Raw genomic sequence first — 18485 nt, 5'->3', positions numbered from 1 at the left:
TTAAATTACTGTCACTTAAAAAAAAAAGACTGATTGACTGATTTGGGGGTGAGGTCAGAGGGGGAAGGAGAAAGAGTCTTAAGTAGATCCCCAGGGCTCTACCTCACAATCATGAAATCACTACCCAAGCCAAAACCAAAAGTCACTTAACCGACTGCGGTACTCAGGCACATCAAATTATTGTCACTCTTACTACAGGATTTCAGTCAATGAGAACTTACTTTCATACAGGAGTAAATTGCATTTTATAATTAAAGAGTGTGATAGCTCTACCTGGGAATTATCAGTTTATAAACTTTCTCCCTAAAATTTGTGAATATATATCTATGTGCTGAAATTTGCTCATTAAAATCACGATTTATATTTCGTCTTCTCTTCCCCCTTCAAATAAATTTAACTTTAAGATAAAAGCATAGTATAACTAGTTAGTTATACTACAAGTTTAACTAATAAGTGAATAACTACTAATATGAATTAGTACACAAATCAGTGTTATGCAGCTCCATTCCCAAAACATTCTATCCAGTTCTATGTTTTTGTTTAAAACACCAGATGCTGAAGTAATTAAAAATTTGTTTTTATGAAGTATTAAAAAAGCTTCAATAAATGTTCCTAATTATACCTTATTCTAAAACCAAGATATATATATATATATTATGTTACATAATATATATTATATGTTATATATGTATAGTGTGTGTGTGTATATTTGTGTGTGTGTGTGTGTGTATATATATATGAATGATATTCTTGGAACTAGGTTCAACTTAGCAAATTAAGTTTCAAATTTATAAAAAGATCCTAGCTCTCTGCTAGCTGAGATTAACACTGTATAACACAAAGCATGTAAGCTGTTTCTCTACCATCTTTGTTTGCATCTCTACCATCTACAGCCCAAAGCCCAGCTAACATGATCATCCTTCTCAGGCTACTAACTCCTTTTTTTCTTGCACATGTGAATTTAAGAGGAAGATGAAGACACTATCCAATCTCTAGTTATTTCAATGCCTGCCCAGCTACCTTCCTCCATACTCTGTTCAGCTTTCTACCCCTGTCTCTCTACTGTTATCTTAAATACAGAAAGATGACAACATCTACCTTAACACCCTCTGTATACATCAAAAAGACATCCAGAAAAGCTGAATCTTTACCAGCTTTGCAATTCTGAGATAGTGAATGCAAAGAAAGAACACAGCGTTTTTGGGTTTTTTTCTCAAGATTTTATTTATTTGTTTGTCAGAAAGAGAGAGAGGAGAGTGTGCACAAGCAGACAGAGGCAGAGAGAGAAGCAGGCTCACTGCTGAGCAAGGAGACGGATGCAGGACTCAATCCCAGCACCCTGGGATCATGACCTGAGCCAAAGGCAGCGGCTTAACCCACTGAGCCACCCAGGCATCCCAGAACATAGTGTTTTACCATTACACAAATTCATTGCTGTCCCACTTGATCTCTCTATAATTCTAATGCTTCTACTTTTGATATGAAAACTTTGGGTTGTGTTTTCTTAACAATAAAGGTATAATAAACTGGAATGTATCAAGCTGTTTCAAAGACACAAAGAGTACTTTAATATCTTTCTGATAATGTAGAGCATTCATTAGTCATTTCATTTAAAAAAAGTGAAAGAAAAATCACTATTAAAATATTGCAAACACAGATATAGCTTGATTTCCATGAAGTCTCCTCTGTAACAATTTCTATACTACCTTCATAAAAATTAACTACACATTAATATCGACCTATTCTGACAGAGGTAAGATTATTCCTTTATTTCTCTTTTTAGTTGGAGTAGAGAAGGGAAAAATTATCTAAAATATTATTTATTAATTTTCTATGTCACACCCAACCCCAAACAACTGGCCAAGGTTCTTTTGGTCTCCAAATGTATAATATAATAGCAAGTATTTTTACTTTGAAATTTTATATTGAAAGTACATTTTGGGGGTGCCTGGGTGGCTCAGATGGTTAAGCATGTGCCTTCAGCTCAGGTCACAATCCCAGAGTCCCGGGATTGAGCCCCACATCAGGCTCCCTGCTCAGCGGGGGCCTGCTTCTCCCTCTCCCTCTGCCTGCTGCTCCTCCCACCCCCACTTGTGCTCTTTCATTCTCTCTCTCAAATAAACAAAATCTATAAAAAAATAAATAAAGTACATTTTTAATTGACTAATGATATGACAAACATTGTTTTGGGGTTTTTAAGTAGGATAATACTATATGTTTTACTGTGATACTATGATTTATAATATATATTTGGTTTCCATGCAGTGTTCCTGGCACATAGCTCCTAAAACCCTCAGGGGTTCCTAAGTGTTGACAACTATAAAGGTGTCTTTCATTATGTTAATGAAGTGACTTTTGGAAAGCCCCCCTAGGTCACCTAAGGCTGGGAGCTGTTTGCCGGGTGAAACAACCATGTGATTAGAGGACTGGAACTTCTGGTCCCTCCACTCACCCCAACTTTCACGGAAGGGACAGGAGCTGGAGATTGACCTCAGTAACCAATAGCCAATGATTTAATTAAGCATGCCTCATAAATATCCAAAATGACCAGGTGCAGAGAGCTTCCTGGTGTGAAGACGTGGAGGTACACAGAGAGTGGCACTCTGCAAGAGAAAGCATGTCTTCCACTGGCCATCTGAGTTATATCTTTTTATAATAAACTGGTAATCTAGTAAGTAAAATGTTTCTCTGGGTTTTGTGAGTCACTCCAGCATATTAAACAGGAGGAGGATTAGATTGTGAGAACCTCCAATCTAAACCTGGTAGATCAAAAGGGGGTAGGGGGCAAGCATGAAATCTTGTAAACTAAGCCCTTAACCTGTGGGATTTGATGCTATCAGGTACATAGTGTCAGAACTGAACTTAACTGTAGGACACCCTCCTGGTATGGGAGAAATTACTTGGTGTGAGGAAAAACTCCAAAGTTAGAATTGGTGTCAAAATCAAACTAACTTTTAGACATACATGTTAAAATACTAACACATAAAAAATGATGCCTGGGGGTGCCTGGATGGTTCAACTGGGTAAGCATCCAACTCCTGATTTCTGATCAGGTCGTGATCTCAGGGTCATGAGACTGAGCCCAGCTTCAGGCTCCAAGCTGGGCATGGAGCCAGCTTAAGATTCTCTCTCTCCCCCTGCTCTCTCTCATTCTCAAAAAAAAAAAAAAAAAAAGGTCTAGAATTTGCTTCAAAATAATCCAGAGGAAGATGGAAGTGGTAAGGGATATAAATGAACAAAAACAGCCATAAACTGTAACTGGTTTAAAATGGTACATGGTAATTCATTATCTCCTTCTCTGTACTTCTGTATATGTTTGAAAGTTTTCTAAAATATAGCTTTTGTCAGGGCACCGCGCTGACTCAATTGGTAAAGCATGCGACTCTTGATCGCAGTGTCAAAAATTCAATCCCTATGCTGGGCATAGAGCCTATAAATCAATCAATCCGTCAAGCAATAAAGTATAGCTTTTGTCATCTTTAAGTGTGTTGTGTTAAATAACACAAGTACTGGAATAAAAAAAAATATCCCTGGCTACCAACCAGATGAGTGGACAACATTCATTCTTTCTGTAAGTGCTCAGTTTTCACATCTATGGAAAACGGGATTTGGACTCATTAAATCCTAATATTCCTGTTAGTTCAATTTTTTTATGATTCAACTGAATATGACCTCTATACTCTGAATTTGGTTTAACAATTCTAACTATAATCTAAAATGCAATTACAGCTAAATCTGATACAATCAACTGAAAACCGTTTACAACTATTATAAAATAACAATGTAGTCTCACTCCGTTGGGCCCTTAATCCTAGGTATTTTCCTCCTCAAATAACCTGCATTTCCCAAATCACCCTTTCTTCACGTACTACCTCTCTTAGACCCTTTATTCTCTAGAGATAACGACGCCAAAGAAAATAGAGGCTATTAGAAATAATCTGTTTCAGTTTACCTACCCTACTTCGGCCCATCCTCACTCCTGTCTGTTCTTCAAGTGATTTCCACCTGAGGCACTTCCAAATCCAACCACAACTTAACATCTTTTACATCACCTCCCTAACAGCTCCCTGCTTACTCCTGGCACAATCACTTATTCCTTTTCTAGCCAGCCTCTTAACTCTTTTAGTCTGGCTTCTTCAATTCAGCCTACAAACAACAGTCAATTTCATACATGTAAACAAACAGAAAACAACAAAGAGCCTTCCTCTACCCCTACTTCCTCTGCACGCTAACCTCTGGTTCCTCCTTCCCACGGCTACTAAATTTTTAAATTGAGTTTCTACTGACTGGTTCTACTAACTCAACAGCAATTCACTTCTCACTCCATCATAATATAGCTCCTCCAGCCTCTTCTGCTGTCTAAGTTTTCCACTTTTCCCTGGCCCTAATTGCGAAATACAATGAATGGCTTACTTCAGGTCCTTCACCATACCTCTCCTTTCTGCAGCACTGATATTGCAACTAGTGCCCCTCCTTCAGGAAACTCTCCTCCCCTAAGTCCTGATATACTACTTTTCTTCAATGGCATTTTCACTACAGCCCTAAGATGATGTACTTCCTCGGGTTCTTTCCTCCCCTAGCTTCTTTTCTTCTTATAACCAAGAACCCTCATCTACGTTATCATCTTAATCACTAAAAATCATTGCTTGAACTATATTCCAAGTCTTCACTACTGGCCATATCATTCTAGAACGAGGTTAGGTAAACCACAGCCTTTGAGCCAAATCCAGCCCACCAGACAAATCTAGCCTGCCACCTCTTTTTATAAATAAAGTTTTATTGGAATAGCCGCACTCATCTGTTTGCCTATCATTTATGGCTGCTTTCATGCTCCAGCAGAGATGAATAGTTGTGACATAAATAATATGGCCCTCAAAGCCTAAAATATTTACACTTTGAAAGATATTATGGCCCTTTACAAAAAAAAGTTTGCTAACCTCTGTTCTAGAAGGTAACACATGGGGCACCTGGTGGCTCAGCTGGTTAAGCAACTGCCTTCAGCTCAGGTTAGGATCTCCCAGTCCTGGGGTCAAGCCAAACATCAGCTCCCTGTCTGGCAGGGAACCTGCTTCTCTCTCTCCCTCTGCCCCCCCCATCCCCGCCATGACTTGGGTGCAAGCACTGGCTCTTTCTCTCTCTCTTTCAAATAAATACATAAAATCTTAAAAAAAAAAAAAAAAAAAAAAACTAAAACCACAAACAAACCACTAACACCCAGAGGGTTAACATGTGCCAAATAAACAATCTTCCTGCTTCTGGACCCCAGTGCCAGTGCTGTTAGTCAGACCATCTATCTCTGAGACCTCTGAGAGTTTTCTCACTGTTGCTCTCTAGCTCCCTTCTCACCCTCATCAATCTATCTCCTATGATGCAACTGAAGCCATGGTTTTAAAGATTTTATTTATTTATTTGACAGAGAGAGAGATCACAAGTAGGCAGAGGCAGGCAGAGAGAGGAGGAAGCAGGCTCCCCGCTGAGCAGGGAGCCTGATGCAGGGCTTGATTCTAGGACTCTGGGACCATGACCTGAGCCAAAAGCAGAGGTTTAACCACTGAGCCACCCACGTGCCCCAAGCCATGGTTTTAAATGCACAAAACCCAGGAGAGGTCTTTCACAATCTGGTCCTGCCCACCCTGTCTATCCTATCCAACTTTCCAATAACTCCACCTTAAGAAATACTGATTTACTTTATTCCCCAGAATATATCATGCTGTCTCTTATCTCCAGGTGTCTCTTATCTCCAGGCCCACCCAAGATTTACTACCAAAAAAAGACCTATACACTTTCCAGTTTCCTCTTAAGCATAATCATCTCCATGAAGCCTTCTCTGACTCACGCATGGTGAGTCTTTCCTACGTGCCCACTGTTTTCTCAACATACTTCCATTGTAAGTGTTTATTTGGTTTTACATCATTTCCATATTAATCCACAAATTCCTTGAGCAGGGATCCTGAGGCAGAGTAGAAGAATGGTTAAGGGAAGAGGGCTTTAAAGTAGGAAATCTAGGACTGAATTCCAGTTTTGCCTCCTTCTAGTTGTATGTTCTTAAGCAGATTTCTTTTTTTTTTCTTTTTAAGAGAGTTTATTTATTTATTTGCCAGAGAGAGAGAGAGAGAGAGAGAGATCCATCACAAGTAGGCAGAGAGGCAGGCAGAGAGGCAGGCAGGGGGGGTGGGGGAAGCAGGCTCCCTGCTGAGCAGAGAGCCCAATGTGGGGCTTGATCCCAGGACCCTGAGATCACAACCTGAGCCGAAGGCAGAGGTTTAACCCACTGAACCACCCAGGTTCCCCCTTAAGCAGATTTCTTAACTCATTTTCTTCACCTGTATAATGGCAACTATGTGAGAATTACTTATTATTATTCCAAGAAGCATAGTGCCTTGTACATAGGGAGTTATTGGTTATCACTGTATTCATTGTTTTCTCTCTCATACTTAGTTCAGAATTCAAAAAACTGCTGAGTGAAATAACCAAAGCAAGCTAGTTCTGCACACATTATTTTCAGCTGCATATTAGATATTTCCATCTGAACATTTGGTTCCCCAAAATCATTATCTTTATTCCCAAACTGTTTCAATTACAGTAAAGTGACCAACTTGTTAAGATCTGGTCAGGAATTTACTGGTGTGAACACTGAAAGTCCTACGTCCTGAGAACTCCCTCAGTCCTGGGCAAACCAGGACAGTTGGTCACCTTAAATTAGAGTTATGGCACCAACCATAAAAACAGACTTGAGTTAGTTTAAGAAACAAAGGGGGGGAAGGAATGCAGGAGAATTTACTGAAAAATATAGAGCAATTCACAGAACCAAATAAAAAGCTATAGAATCTAATCTATGAAAAACTCAGGATGAAAACAACTCTGCAGATCTAAGTGGCAGGAATTAATGAAAGATTTCTTCATAGCACCTCTGCAAGGCAAACAACTTAGGTCCCGCTATCAGCTCATTTAAGATTTAAAGGCCAGGGACTGCATTTGATAGGCTTTGTGTTAACCAGAAAGAGTAAGTCACTTCAATTAACCAAAGGAGGCAGGAACACTTAGATTAAAAATATCCCCAAAAGATATCTAATAGCAGAAAAGTAGCTTGCCAAGAAAGGTCAAAACAGAATATGGTCTCCAAAAGAAGGGAATGTACGTAAGGTCACCACATCAACTACTTCTTCAACACATCACGACTTGAGATTCCATGACACAGTCACTGTTACTCACTATTTTTCTTTCATTTTGGCAAACTCCTACTCATTCTTCAAGACCTAGCTAAAGTATGATCTTCTGCATAACTTCATTCACTTTCCCCAGGTATAGTCACTCCCTTTCGCCATGCTCTCATGGTACTTTGCAAATTATGTACCTGTACCATGCTATACAGAGTACAGCTCACTCTTGAACAACATAGGTTTGAACTATGCTGGTCTACTTACAATTTTTTTACAGTACTGTACTATAAATGTATGTTCTATTCCTAATGGTTTTAACATTTTTTCTCTAGCTCACTTTATTATAAGAAACACAGTATATAAGACATACATATACAAAATATGTGTTAGCTGACTGTTTATCTTATCTGTAAGGCTTGCAGTTAATAGCAGGGTATCTGTAATTAAGTGTTTGGGGAATCAAAAGTTATATGTGAATTTCTGACAGCACAAGGGTGGGCATTCCTAATCCCCATGTTGTTCAAGAGTATACTTAGGTATCAGTCTCTCCCACTAAACTGAGCAAGGACAATATTGTTTATATTTATTATCTTTGGCATTAACAATGCCTGCCCAGCCCATAGCAAATGATAAATATGTGTTTAATACATCTATTATCCAAGCCACTAGGATATACAAAGCATCAAATTAAATGGGAAGAGAACTACTATAAGTAAACATGCTGACAATATCAAAGAGAAAGCTGACTGTGCAAGGGAAGGACAGTCAAAAGAATTATGAAGAGCAAGAACTCCACAAAGAAATTAAGGATGAAATTCTACAAATTTAAGAACCTAAAGGCATTACTTATATAAAAGCAAAAACTGATATCCATATGCATAATGGTAATTCTCAAGAAAGATGAAAATAAGTAAATTAGATTCTAACTAAGAAGGCAGAGAAATGTAGAGGACACAGAAACACTAACATTTCAAAATAAAACAAAGTTTGATATGTAAACAAATAACATGTACAGCCCAGAAAACATAACCATTCAGAAAGACTAATTCCAAGTAAATATAGTCATGATTTATTTTTACCGTATTTTAACTATTAATGTTGGTATCCTAGACTGTGACAAAATTTTTCTTTTTTTTTTTTTTTTAAAGATTTTATTTATTTATTTGAGAGAGACAGTGAGAGAGAGCATGAGCCAGGAGAAGGTCAGAGAGCGAAGCAGACTCCCCATGGAGCTGGGAGCCTGATGTGGGACTCGATCCCGGGACTCCAGGATCACGCCCTGAGCCGAAGGCAGTCGTCCAACCAACTGCGCCACCCAGGCGTCCCCAAAATTTTTCTTAATAGCAAAACTGCACATAGTACAGATATATCCTCCTTACGATTCTACTATTGCCTTACCTTCAAAGTAAAGGAACAGAGACTGGGAAGTGAGAATATAGCCGAACTCTACACTAAGAAACCCAAGTCAACTTAGGAACAGTCATGGAAAGAGAATGTCACTGACTCTGAATGAAGTTAGAGTCTCCAGATACATTTTCTAACTCCTTTGCTGGATACCAAGAAGTCAGGTTACTCTTTCACTTCAAATGTTACCCCGTCTGTATCACATTGCACCCAAATAACTAAAATTCATTTCACCAAATGTATTGCTTATGACATTGTAACATTAAACTTTTTTTTTTTTTTAAATTCAAGAGAGGGAGGGAGGGGTAGAGAGAAACAAAGAGGTGGGGTGGGGGAGAGAATCTTAAGCAGGGTCCACGCCCAATGTGGAGCCCAACACTGGGCTCCATCTCACCTGAGATCATGACTTGAGCTGAAATCAAGAGTTGGACACTTAACCAACTTATTAAATTTACCACCCAGGCATCCCTAGTCTTTAACAGAAATGTCTTTATCTAATTTACCTTTATCTATTCTTTATTATCTGAACCCTCTCACTGATCTTAGTATCACTGTAGGGATATAGTCTGAAGTACACAGCATCACCAATGGAAGTTTTTTGTTTTTTGTTTTTTTTTTAATAAAAAATGCTTAAACCAAAGACAATCATGCCTCTGAAGCTAACCTCCAGTTTACAGAAAATCCAGAGGGTGGTAAGAAATAGGCGGAACAAGTTAAGCAATATCACAAAGAAACAGGCATATCCAGTAATTAGGACAGTTTATTAGGTTGAATCATATGAAATTGCTGATATTTGACTGATAACTTGACTCAAAAACGAAAATTTCATGTGGTTCAACCTAATAAAAGAAAACTGACCTGATTTCTTCAACAAATTAACAGCATTTATAAAATGGTGAGGGACAACAGCCAACCAACCTAAGTCCACCAGTGATGAATGGACAAAGTGAGGTACCTACATACAACTGAATATTATTCAGCCATACAAAGAAATGAAATTCTGACACATGCTACAACATGGATGAACCTCGAAGACATTATGCTGAGAGAAATAAACCAGTCACAAAAGGACAGATATTGCATGATTCTACTTATGTGAGGTTCCTAAAATAGTCAAATTAAAAAAGACAAAGTAGAAGGAAGGTTGCTAGGAACTGGGGAAAGAGGGAATGCAGAGTTACTATTTAATGAGGTCAGAATTTCAGTTAGGAAAGATGAAATAGTTCTGTAGATGGAATAGTGATGATCATTACACCACAATGTGAATGCACTTAATGCTACAGAACTGTACACTTAAAATAGTAAATTCTGTTATGTATATTTTACTACAATAAAAAAAAATGGGGGGGGCCTATTCTAGATTAAAGAAGACCTAGGAAACAACCAAATGTGATCTGACCTTGTTTAATCCTGGTTCTAATGACCAAATGTTAAGGAAAAAAGAGTAAGGGACAACTGGGGAATTTAAAATGTGGACTAGATTAGACATTATTAGGAAATTATTGTGTCAGCGTGATATGGTATTTATTTAAGAATGCATTATTTTTAGAGAAGTAGCCTTAAGTCTTCAGGAGTAAAATGTCATGTTGTCTATTATATATACAGATGGAACAAAAGGTGAAACAAAGAGCAAACTGTTACTTATTAAATTCAAGTGATATGCATATGGAATTATACTATTCTCTCTACCTTACTACATATTAGGATATTTCTATGATTAAAAAATAAGAGGAGCAACTGGGTGGTACAGTCAGTTAAGTGTCTGACTATTGGTTTCAGCTCAGGTTGCAACCGTGGGGTCTGGGGATTGAGTCCCAAGTTGGGTTCTACCCTCTGTGTGAAATCTGCTTGGGTCTCTCTCTCCCTCTCCCTCTGCCCCTCCCCAACTTGCTCACATGCTCTCTCTAAAATAAATAAATCTTTAAAAAATAAAATAAAATAAAAAATTAAGAAAAAAAATTAAAATTATTTCAGTATGCATGTGTCTTAACCTCCCAACACTTTACCTATTTTAATAAAAGTTTGAACTTGATTTGGAAAGCAATAGGAAAAGGCACTAAAAGATTAAAAGCATTGGTTCAAAAATGTATTCTAAGGAAATTATTGTGCTGGTGATACCTAGTATAGATACAGTCTTTCAAGAAATATTTTACTGCTTATTTTGTTCCAGCCACTGTACTAAGAAGTAGGCAAAGAAGATATAGAGTCTATGTACTCAAAAAGTTCACAATCTAGTAGGAGAAAGAGAGACAACATAATTGAAATACATTATCGTAACTGCAATGAGAAAGATATATATTCAGGAGCGAAGAATGGTACCTAGCTCAACTTGGGAAGATGAGAGATCCAAAAAGGTTTCTCCAGAGCTAAACCCAGAGTCGAGTATTTAGAGAGGGGTAGGAATTAGCCAGGCAACAGGAGGCAGGGCAGGATATTCCAGTCAGCAGGATTGCCCTGAGAATAGAAATAGCATTGGCAAGCAGGGGAGGGCAGGATTCCAGATTATGTATAAGCATATAAGAAGTTCAGTGTTGCTAGAGCTTAAAGGGGCAGGGAGAGAGGGGAAGTAAAGTTGAACCTGGAAAAATAATCAGTTATCAGACTCCCTGAAAGATCTCATGGACTAGAGAAAGACCACTACTTTGGGGGTAACTTTTAAATTGCCAGATGATAAGTATGAAGCCCAAAAGTGGGCTGGAGGCAGTGAATAGAGAGGCAGAGCCAAAATCCAGAGAGACAGCACAGACATTCAAGCTACATGACTGGCATCTGACTGAATGTGGAAGATGAGGAAGGAGTCCAAGAAGCCTCTCAAGTTTCAAGTTCAGGTCACAGTGAGGGTGATGATAATGCCATAAACAGAAAAAAAAAGAAAGAAAGAAAAAAAAAAGGCAGAACATAGTTTTAAACACTTTGAGCTTAAGGAGCTGATGTGATGTTCATGTGATTCATTAATTTCCAGCAGATGCTTAAAACAGATTTAAGTCCCCCATACTGAAATGATAGTTAAAACTAAGGGGGCTACTTGATGTGGGCAAGAAAAGTAATCTATAGCGAAGAGAGTCACAAACAGAATCCTAAAACATGCCTACACTTAATAGGGAGGGCGAAAAGTTGGCAGAATCAACCAAAAAGAAGTAATCAATGAGGCAGAAGAACAAGGAGAGATTCTATGCCATTAGTGAATTCAGGAAAAGATAATTATAACCTCTATGCTGTGTGATACATAGATTCCTGAAAAACCTCATGGTCTGCAAAATTAAGAAAAAAGAGGGTAATACATCAAGGTGGTTAGGGCAATAAGTATCTTTAAGACAGAACTCCGGGTTAAATGGAGCCTAGAGGCAGAATATGGGTGAAGGGCCATGTGCATACTGTTGGACTTGCTGTGTTCAACAATGTTCTGTACTTCACATGTTTATGTTCAAAAGCGGTTTCTCGGGAGTGCTAAACAGTTAATGTGCTGGTAAAAATAAACTCAAAAAACAAATATGAACCAACATGAATTCTTCAATTCCTCTTCAGCATTCAAGTATGAATTAGTTCATGTTACAAAAATACAGCAGAACAGACTGTCAGAGGAGGGCTAGGCAACAATATCAATGCCATGGAGTCAACACCAAAAGAAATTATCGATGTCCTAGAATCACAATGTAACACTCACTCCCAAATGTACAATGTTCTTAGGTATATTATCTAGTCTCTCTTCTCAAGAGTATTTATTGAATTTTAAAAACTGGTCATTAAATGACCACTCACAGCCCAAGCTCTCTACCCTCAATGAGACTCTTTACAGAGTCTGCATACTCCTTTTATAAAAAATTTTTTTATTTAAATTCAATTTAGTTAACATATAGTGGATTATCAGTTGCAGGGGTAGAATTTAGTGATTCATCAGTTGCACATAACACCGAGTGCTCATTCCATCAGGTGCCCTCCTTAATGAACATCATCCAGTTACCCCATACCCACACCCACCTCCCCAGAGCCCACATACTTTAACAGCTATACACACACACATGCAAAAGTTGTTGTAGATCACAGCAATTTATCCCAAAGAGGTAAAGGAAAGTTCACTGAGGAAAGCTTTAGAGAGACGGGAAAGACTAGAAAATAACAGTACTAAGTATGTTATTGGTCAGTCAGGAAAGGCCCTATAGAGAACTTCTGAAGGGTTGTTGTTGTTTTTTTTTTTTTAACTAGGATAACATGGTATGGCAGAATTACAAATCTTTGTGTTCCAGAGATATAGGAAGGAGTCTGAGTGAAGCAAGAATTTGCTAGAGTGAGCCCCACTAAACAGACAATAAAAGAAGGTATACAGAGAATAGCGTGTGCAGAGGCATGGAGAGGAAATCATACGGTTACTCCGCCATCTCAAGTCTTTAATCACAGCTGGGAAAAAAGGAATTATGTGTGGCATCTGAAGGACTTTTAATTTTATGCCGAAGGCATTGGGAATGACCTTACCAAAAGAGCAACACAAGAAAACTTTTCAGAAAGATCAACCCACAAGATACAATGGGAAGGGAAGATACTGGTGACAGGGAAACCAGGTGCACTATCATATTTAACACAAGTGCTCAGACATCGGCCCAAACTAGTGTAGCTATAGCAAATAAGGTCAATATCAAAGGTAAAATTATGAGGGCTCTTCAGATAATTGACCCGTACAGAAAAGTGAAGGAAGGGAAAAGAGAAGGAAGTCAAGGATAAGTTTCAAGCTTGAGCAATTAGGTAGTACCATTTAGCAACAGAGCCTCCAGAAAAAAAAGCAAGTCTGGTAATGCTGGTCAAATTTGCAGATGAGAAAATGTGTATTATCCCCAGCATTAGAAACTTAAGCATAAAGTTTAAGTGTTAAGCCCAAGGATACGGGTTGTTACATCCTTGGTGAAACCAACTAACTAGCTCCTTACTAATAAGGAAAATTTGTAATAGTAAAAAGGAAAGAAAAAGGCAAATAAACCAAATGATAATTAAGATATCAAAAATTTTTATTAGCAAGGTTCCAAAACACCAAGACAGGAGCTTCTGTGAAATAGCCAAGATTTCTTAAATATTTTTCCCATTAATTAAGTTTCAGATGTATTTCATACAAGTCAGGTCTAAGGCTCCACGCAGTGGAGAGATGGCAAAGAAACGTAAGCAAGAGTTCTGGTGTTAGTGTCATACCGCTTAACTAGAAGCCTAGGTCCTGCCGCTTATACCCCCCTCACCTGTGACGTAGGGCTAGTTACTTAAGCACAGGCCTCAAGCTTCCTCAGCAGTGAATGTGGATAATAACAGTACATACTTCTCAGGATTGTTGTGAAGACTAAATAACCCACATAAAATACTTGGTACAGGTACACTGCAAACAATAAATGTTAAGATTTTTATAAATAATTGTCATTAGTTATTGTTACTGATTAAAAATGTTACATTCTTGGGGCGCCTGGGTGGCTCAGTGGGTTAAGCCTCTGCCTTCAGCTCAGGTCATGATCTCAGGGTCCTGGGATCGAGTTCTGCATCGGGCTCTCTGCTCAGCAGGGAGCCTGCTTCCTCCCCTCTCTCTCTGCCTGCCTCTCTGCCTACTTGTAGTCTCTCTCTCTGTGTCAAATAAATAAATAAGATCTTTAAAAAAAAAAAAAGTTACATTCTTGAGGCATACAGGGGCAAGAAAAAGCAAAGTTGACCTGGGTGGCAATTACCAGAATGTTTGATTTATAGCTATTCATTAAATGGAATATTTCCACTTTGTGCACTTTTCTGTAAGTAGATTGGAAAGTTTTAAATACTTTCGTAAAAGGGAAAAAAGTCCAAGAACAATGCCTTACATAAAAAGAACTACTATTAAAACACACATTCCAAAGCACATGAAGATAATTAAGAATTTCCTTTTCACAAACTATTCCCTAGTTTTTAGCTACAAAATCCATTCCCCCTACTCAAGCTCCAAACTGATACCTGTAATAATTACTCCCTCCCTTATCTATACTACAGAGCTTAGGACACATTTTATCCCTTTTCTCTACTTGAGTTTTAGGAAGAACAGGAAGAAAAAGGAAGAAGAGGAGGAGAAGTTCAAATCCTATTTGGATGTTATGATCATTCCCAATCTCAACTTTTTTGAAAATTCCTCCTTACATATGGGATGAGAGCATTATTCCTCCAGAACTAATTTTAGATATTACTGCCAGTCACCTTTTTCAATTGCTCTAATCATGTTGTACCTTCTAACTCTACTATGGAATAAATTCCTTCAGATCTCTCTGTCAATAAGTGTCCAAGCAACTCTTTGCTAAGACATATTTCTCAGACCACCATGGGCCATACGGAAGTCTCATCTCTTCACTCCCTAAACTATTCCTTCCTCTTTCTCGCCTGAGTTTTCATTCACGAATTTCTTCTGTGCCCTGTTCAAGTTTAGCACATACTTCCTATAAAATTCACCAACCTCTTTTCTATGAAGCCATTCTTTACTATAAAATTATGCTCTTCCTCCACCCTCTCTCCATACACAATTTCCTCTTTACTTTTTTCTTTAGAAAATATGTATTTTATACTTGCACATAGCACCTTATTTATGTATCAGCTGGTTGTATATTTTATGTTTTATCTTTTGTCTATCCTACACATGAAAAGGTAGGAATCACATCTCATCAAAGTGCACCTCACTGTCTTGAAATAGCCTGATAATCACAACTATTTAAGTCACAAAGCTAAACTGTTGTGTAAGTTTCTGATTTAACACAGTTGCTAAAGGATAAAACTAAATTAGAGACAGTGTCTAGTCCTGATTATACCTAAATCCACAACAGAGACACTTACTTACCACATCTGACCCCAGTTTACCCTTTAGTCATATTCCCTTCTCTCTCAGCAGTCCTACTGCATTCTCTCAGGACTGCTGAATTACTCCTCCCACAAGCCTGCAGTGCCCCTTCCTTGTGGCCTCCCTTTTCCTGCATTTTACCCGGCCAACTTTCTTTCATCTTTCAGGATCAGCTTACTCTAATTCACCCACTAGGAATCAACCAGAACATCCCCCACCTGACTGCTCAGCCCCAAGTTAGAATTTTCTCAGAATAAACTTATTGATGTACTACACTGTAATTATCAGTTTACTTTTTTATTACCCCACTGAACTGTAAACTCCTTGAGGTACAGGCTGAATTTTATTCTTTTGCATGTCCAAGACCCAACAGTTAGACATCCAATTGACAATTAGTGAATGAATGCTCATACCCACCTCATGAAATTGTACATGCTACATAAGCACTCTCACATTTCCTCCCCTAAAGTACTTTCCTCCTGTAAAGTAGGAATAATGCTATACCTAGTTCATAAAGTTCTTACAAGGATTAAATGAAGTCTCGTGAAATTCTTAGTGTAGTGTCCACCCCTTAGAACTACCATTTGAATGTCTGCTATTTCATGCCTTAGTTACCCTAATGTATCCTGGGAAATGTAATATTATGACCCCTATTTTCAGGCTAAAAGGCTTGGCAGGAATGCCTCTATTTCTCATGCATACAGAAGTCATTAATTACATTCTGATCATCAGCAAATATTTATTGCATACCTATTAAGTGCAGGAGTCCTTACCTGGTAGCACTGAGCTCCCAGAACACAATAATATAGGCAAGTAATAAAACAAAAACCTGTACCAATATCCAAGAGAGGAAACAATGTTATTAGTTCTTTGGTACAAACAATATGAACATTTTTCAAATTATGTAAGTTTTTCTTTATAATAGTGGTAAGCTTCAAAAACAATTACTGATGGGAAAAGTTCAAAATTAACTATCATCAAGTGGGCCAATAACAGGAGGCAGTTCCAAAATGTTCTTGTTGCCATTCCTAAGTTTCACTTTTGCTTAGAAATACTTCTCCCAAAAGAAATTTCACCATGACCAGAATAGAGAGAGATGACTTTTGTGTTATTCAAATGGGAATTCCTTAGGTTTTTCCCAATTAGCATTTAATTTTGTAGCTCTGAAAAATCGCCTGGGTTTTGTCTGTTTCTCTACAAAACAGAAAACGGATAGTTTCTCCACCACCTTCTCTAAAACAGGAAAAATGCACTCTTCTTAGTTACACTGGCCCTTTATCAAGAATTGCAAAATTGCAAATCATGTCACCTAGCATTAAAAAAGGACGCTGTGGACTTAAAACCACGTTCTCCCTAACAATCCAGAGGTCAGAGTCCCAGGGAAGTTTGTGCTGTATACTACATTGCTTTCAGTAGCTGCAGAGAGACCTCTAGCGCTGCTTCAATAAGCCGAGTTTGCAAATAGTACCTGCTAATGTCACCTTAATGAAACAATGGCAACATGCTGAGTAGCAACGAACTAAGTGACCAAGATGTTTACAGTTTTGCAACCACATGGAAATTGTACCGGCTTGAAGAAAGAGATATATACAAGGCCGTACGAAGCTATGTATCCAATTTATTCCGGTAGAATATGTCAAAGAAATTATTATCCCATGCCCAATCCCACTACAAGAACGGCTGAGAAAACAGGTCCTGTGCGCGGAGGTCGAACAACGTCTCTTCCAAAGCCTCAACACAATAGATGGTAAACTATTGTCCACCTTCGGCTTGCTCCAAATGCCAACAGTAACAGGAGTATGAGCTGGAATAGCTTATCAAGACTGGTCCAAAGGACAGCACTGGAATATGAGAAAATGGTCCTGGCGCATCCTACCCTCCCCCATCCGCCACCCTCAAACAAGTCAGTTACCCGGCTGGTCCCCACCCCCCTCGGCGGGCCGCCACCGCCCGCCTGGGCCCGGCTCGCAGGAGATATGCGCGGGGACCCGCACAGCCCGGCTCCATGTGCGGCAGCGCGGGAGACACCGAGGGGGCCGCGCCGGGCGGGAGGCTGCACGGGCGGCCGGCGCAACTCGCGGCCGCCCCCTCCGCGGTGCGGTCGACGGACTGGGGCGGCAGCATCCCCGGCCCGCGAGGCCCCGGCCCGCGGACCCCGCCTCAGTTCCACATCCCTTCCTCGCCGACAGCAGGCCGCGCCCGCGTGACGGGGCCGAAAACCCCGGCATTTCCCGGTCCCTGTGCCGGCAGGTCCGGAGGGTGGCTGCAGCCCGGTCCGCGGTCCCGTCGCCCGCTCTGCCCAGCCCGCGGCCGCGGTGACGGGAGGCGGCGGCCAACTCCGACCCACCGCGAGCCGGCGAGAACCAGCCCGGCGCCGGTCCCCCGCCCCTCCCCGCCGCCGTGGGGCCGCCGCGGCCAGGCGGGAGAGCCGGGCGGGCCCAGACCACGGAAGCACACTCACTTCCACATCGCGGCCCTTGTTCTTAAAGCTCTTGATGCGGTGGTTCTCCAAGCCCGGGTTCTCGGCCATGGCTGCGCGCGGCTCCGGCGGCGGCTACTCCTGCGGCTGCGGCGGCGGCGGCGAGTCTCGGCGCGGGAGGGGGAGGTGGGGGAGGGCAGGAGGGGATGGGAGGGGGAGGGGGAGAGGAGAGCACGTTCCGTGACGCCTCCGAGCGCGAGGTGGCAGCAGCGCCGGGGGAGGCGCAGGCCGACTGCCGGGCGGGGCGGGGCGGGAATAGCAGTGAGGAGCCGCGCGCGCCGGGCCTGCTGGGGTCACGTGGCCGGGATGGCCCCCCTCGCCTGGACGCCACCCGACTGTTCTCGGGATGACCCCCACCTCTCCTAGGGCCTCCCCACGATCTCTGGAGGATGCAAGTCATGTGCCACGAATGGAGCCGGATCGAGCGGCTTTCACTGCCCCCTGAGACGCGGAGCTGCGGGCAAAAACTACAGTTCCCAGCATGCCAGGTACCAGCGGGGTTAATTCTTCTGGCCTTGACAGAACGGGAAGAATGCCGGGAACTCTGCGCGCGCGGCTTTTAGTGCGGGGCGCTTGGTGCGCCCGGGCGCGAAGCCCCGCCCCCAAGGCAGCCCCTGGGCGGAGA

At 40.7% G+C, this 18485-nt stretch overlaps 1 protein-coding gene across 1 annotated transcript in view; it reads right to left on the bottom strand.

Annotated features, from left to right (window-relative positions):
* Window positions 1–17952, bottom strand: part of KPNA3 (karyopherin subunit alpha 3) — a 102144-nt gene extending 84192 nt beyond the window's left edge. Inside the window, exon 1 of the mRNA XM_044249680.1 lies at window positions 17843–17952. Within this exon, the coding sequence (XP_044105615.1) occupies window positions 17843–17911 (69 nt within the window). The 5' untranslated portion in view covers window positions 17912–17952. The remainder of the gene's footprint in view (window positions 1–17842) is intronic.
* Between the last annotated feature and the right edge of the window lie 533 nt (window positions 17953–18485).

Source organism: Neovison vison, chromosome 5 (assembly GCF_020171115.1).
Source record: "Neovison vison isolate M4711 chromosome 5, ASM_NN_V1, whole genome shotgun sequence".
Taxonomy (NCBI): domain Eukaryota; kingdom Metazoa; phylum Chordata; class Mammalia; order Carnivora; family Mustelidae; genus Neogale; species Neogale vison.
The sequence above is the reverse complement of the archived record's forward strand: the minus strand, read 5'-3'. Positions and strand labels throughout refer to the sequence as shown.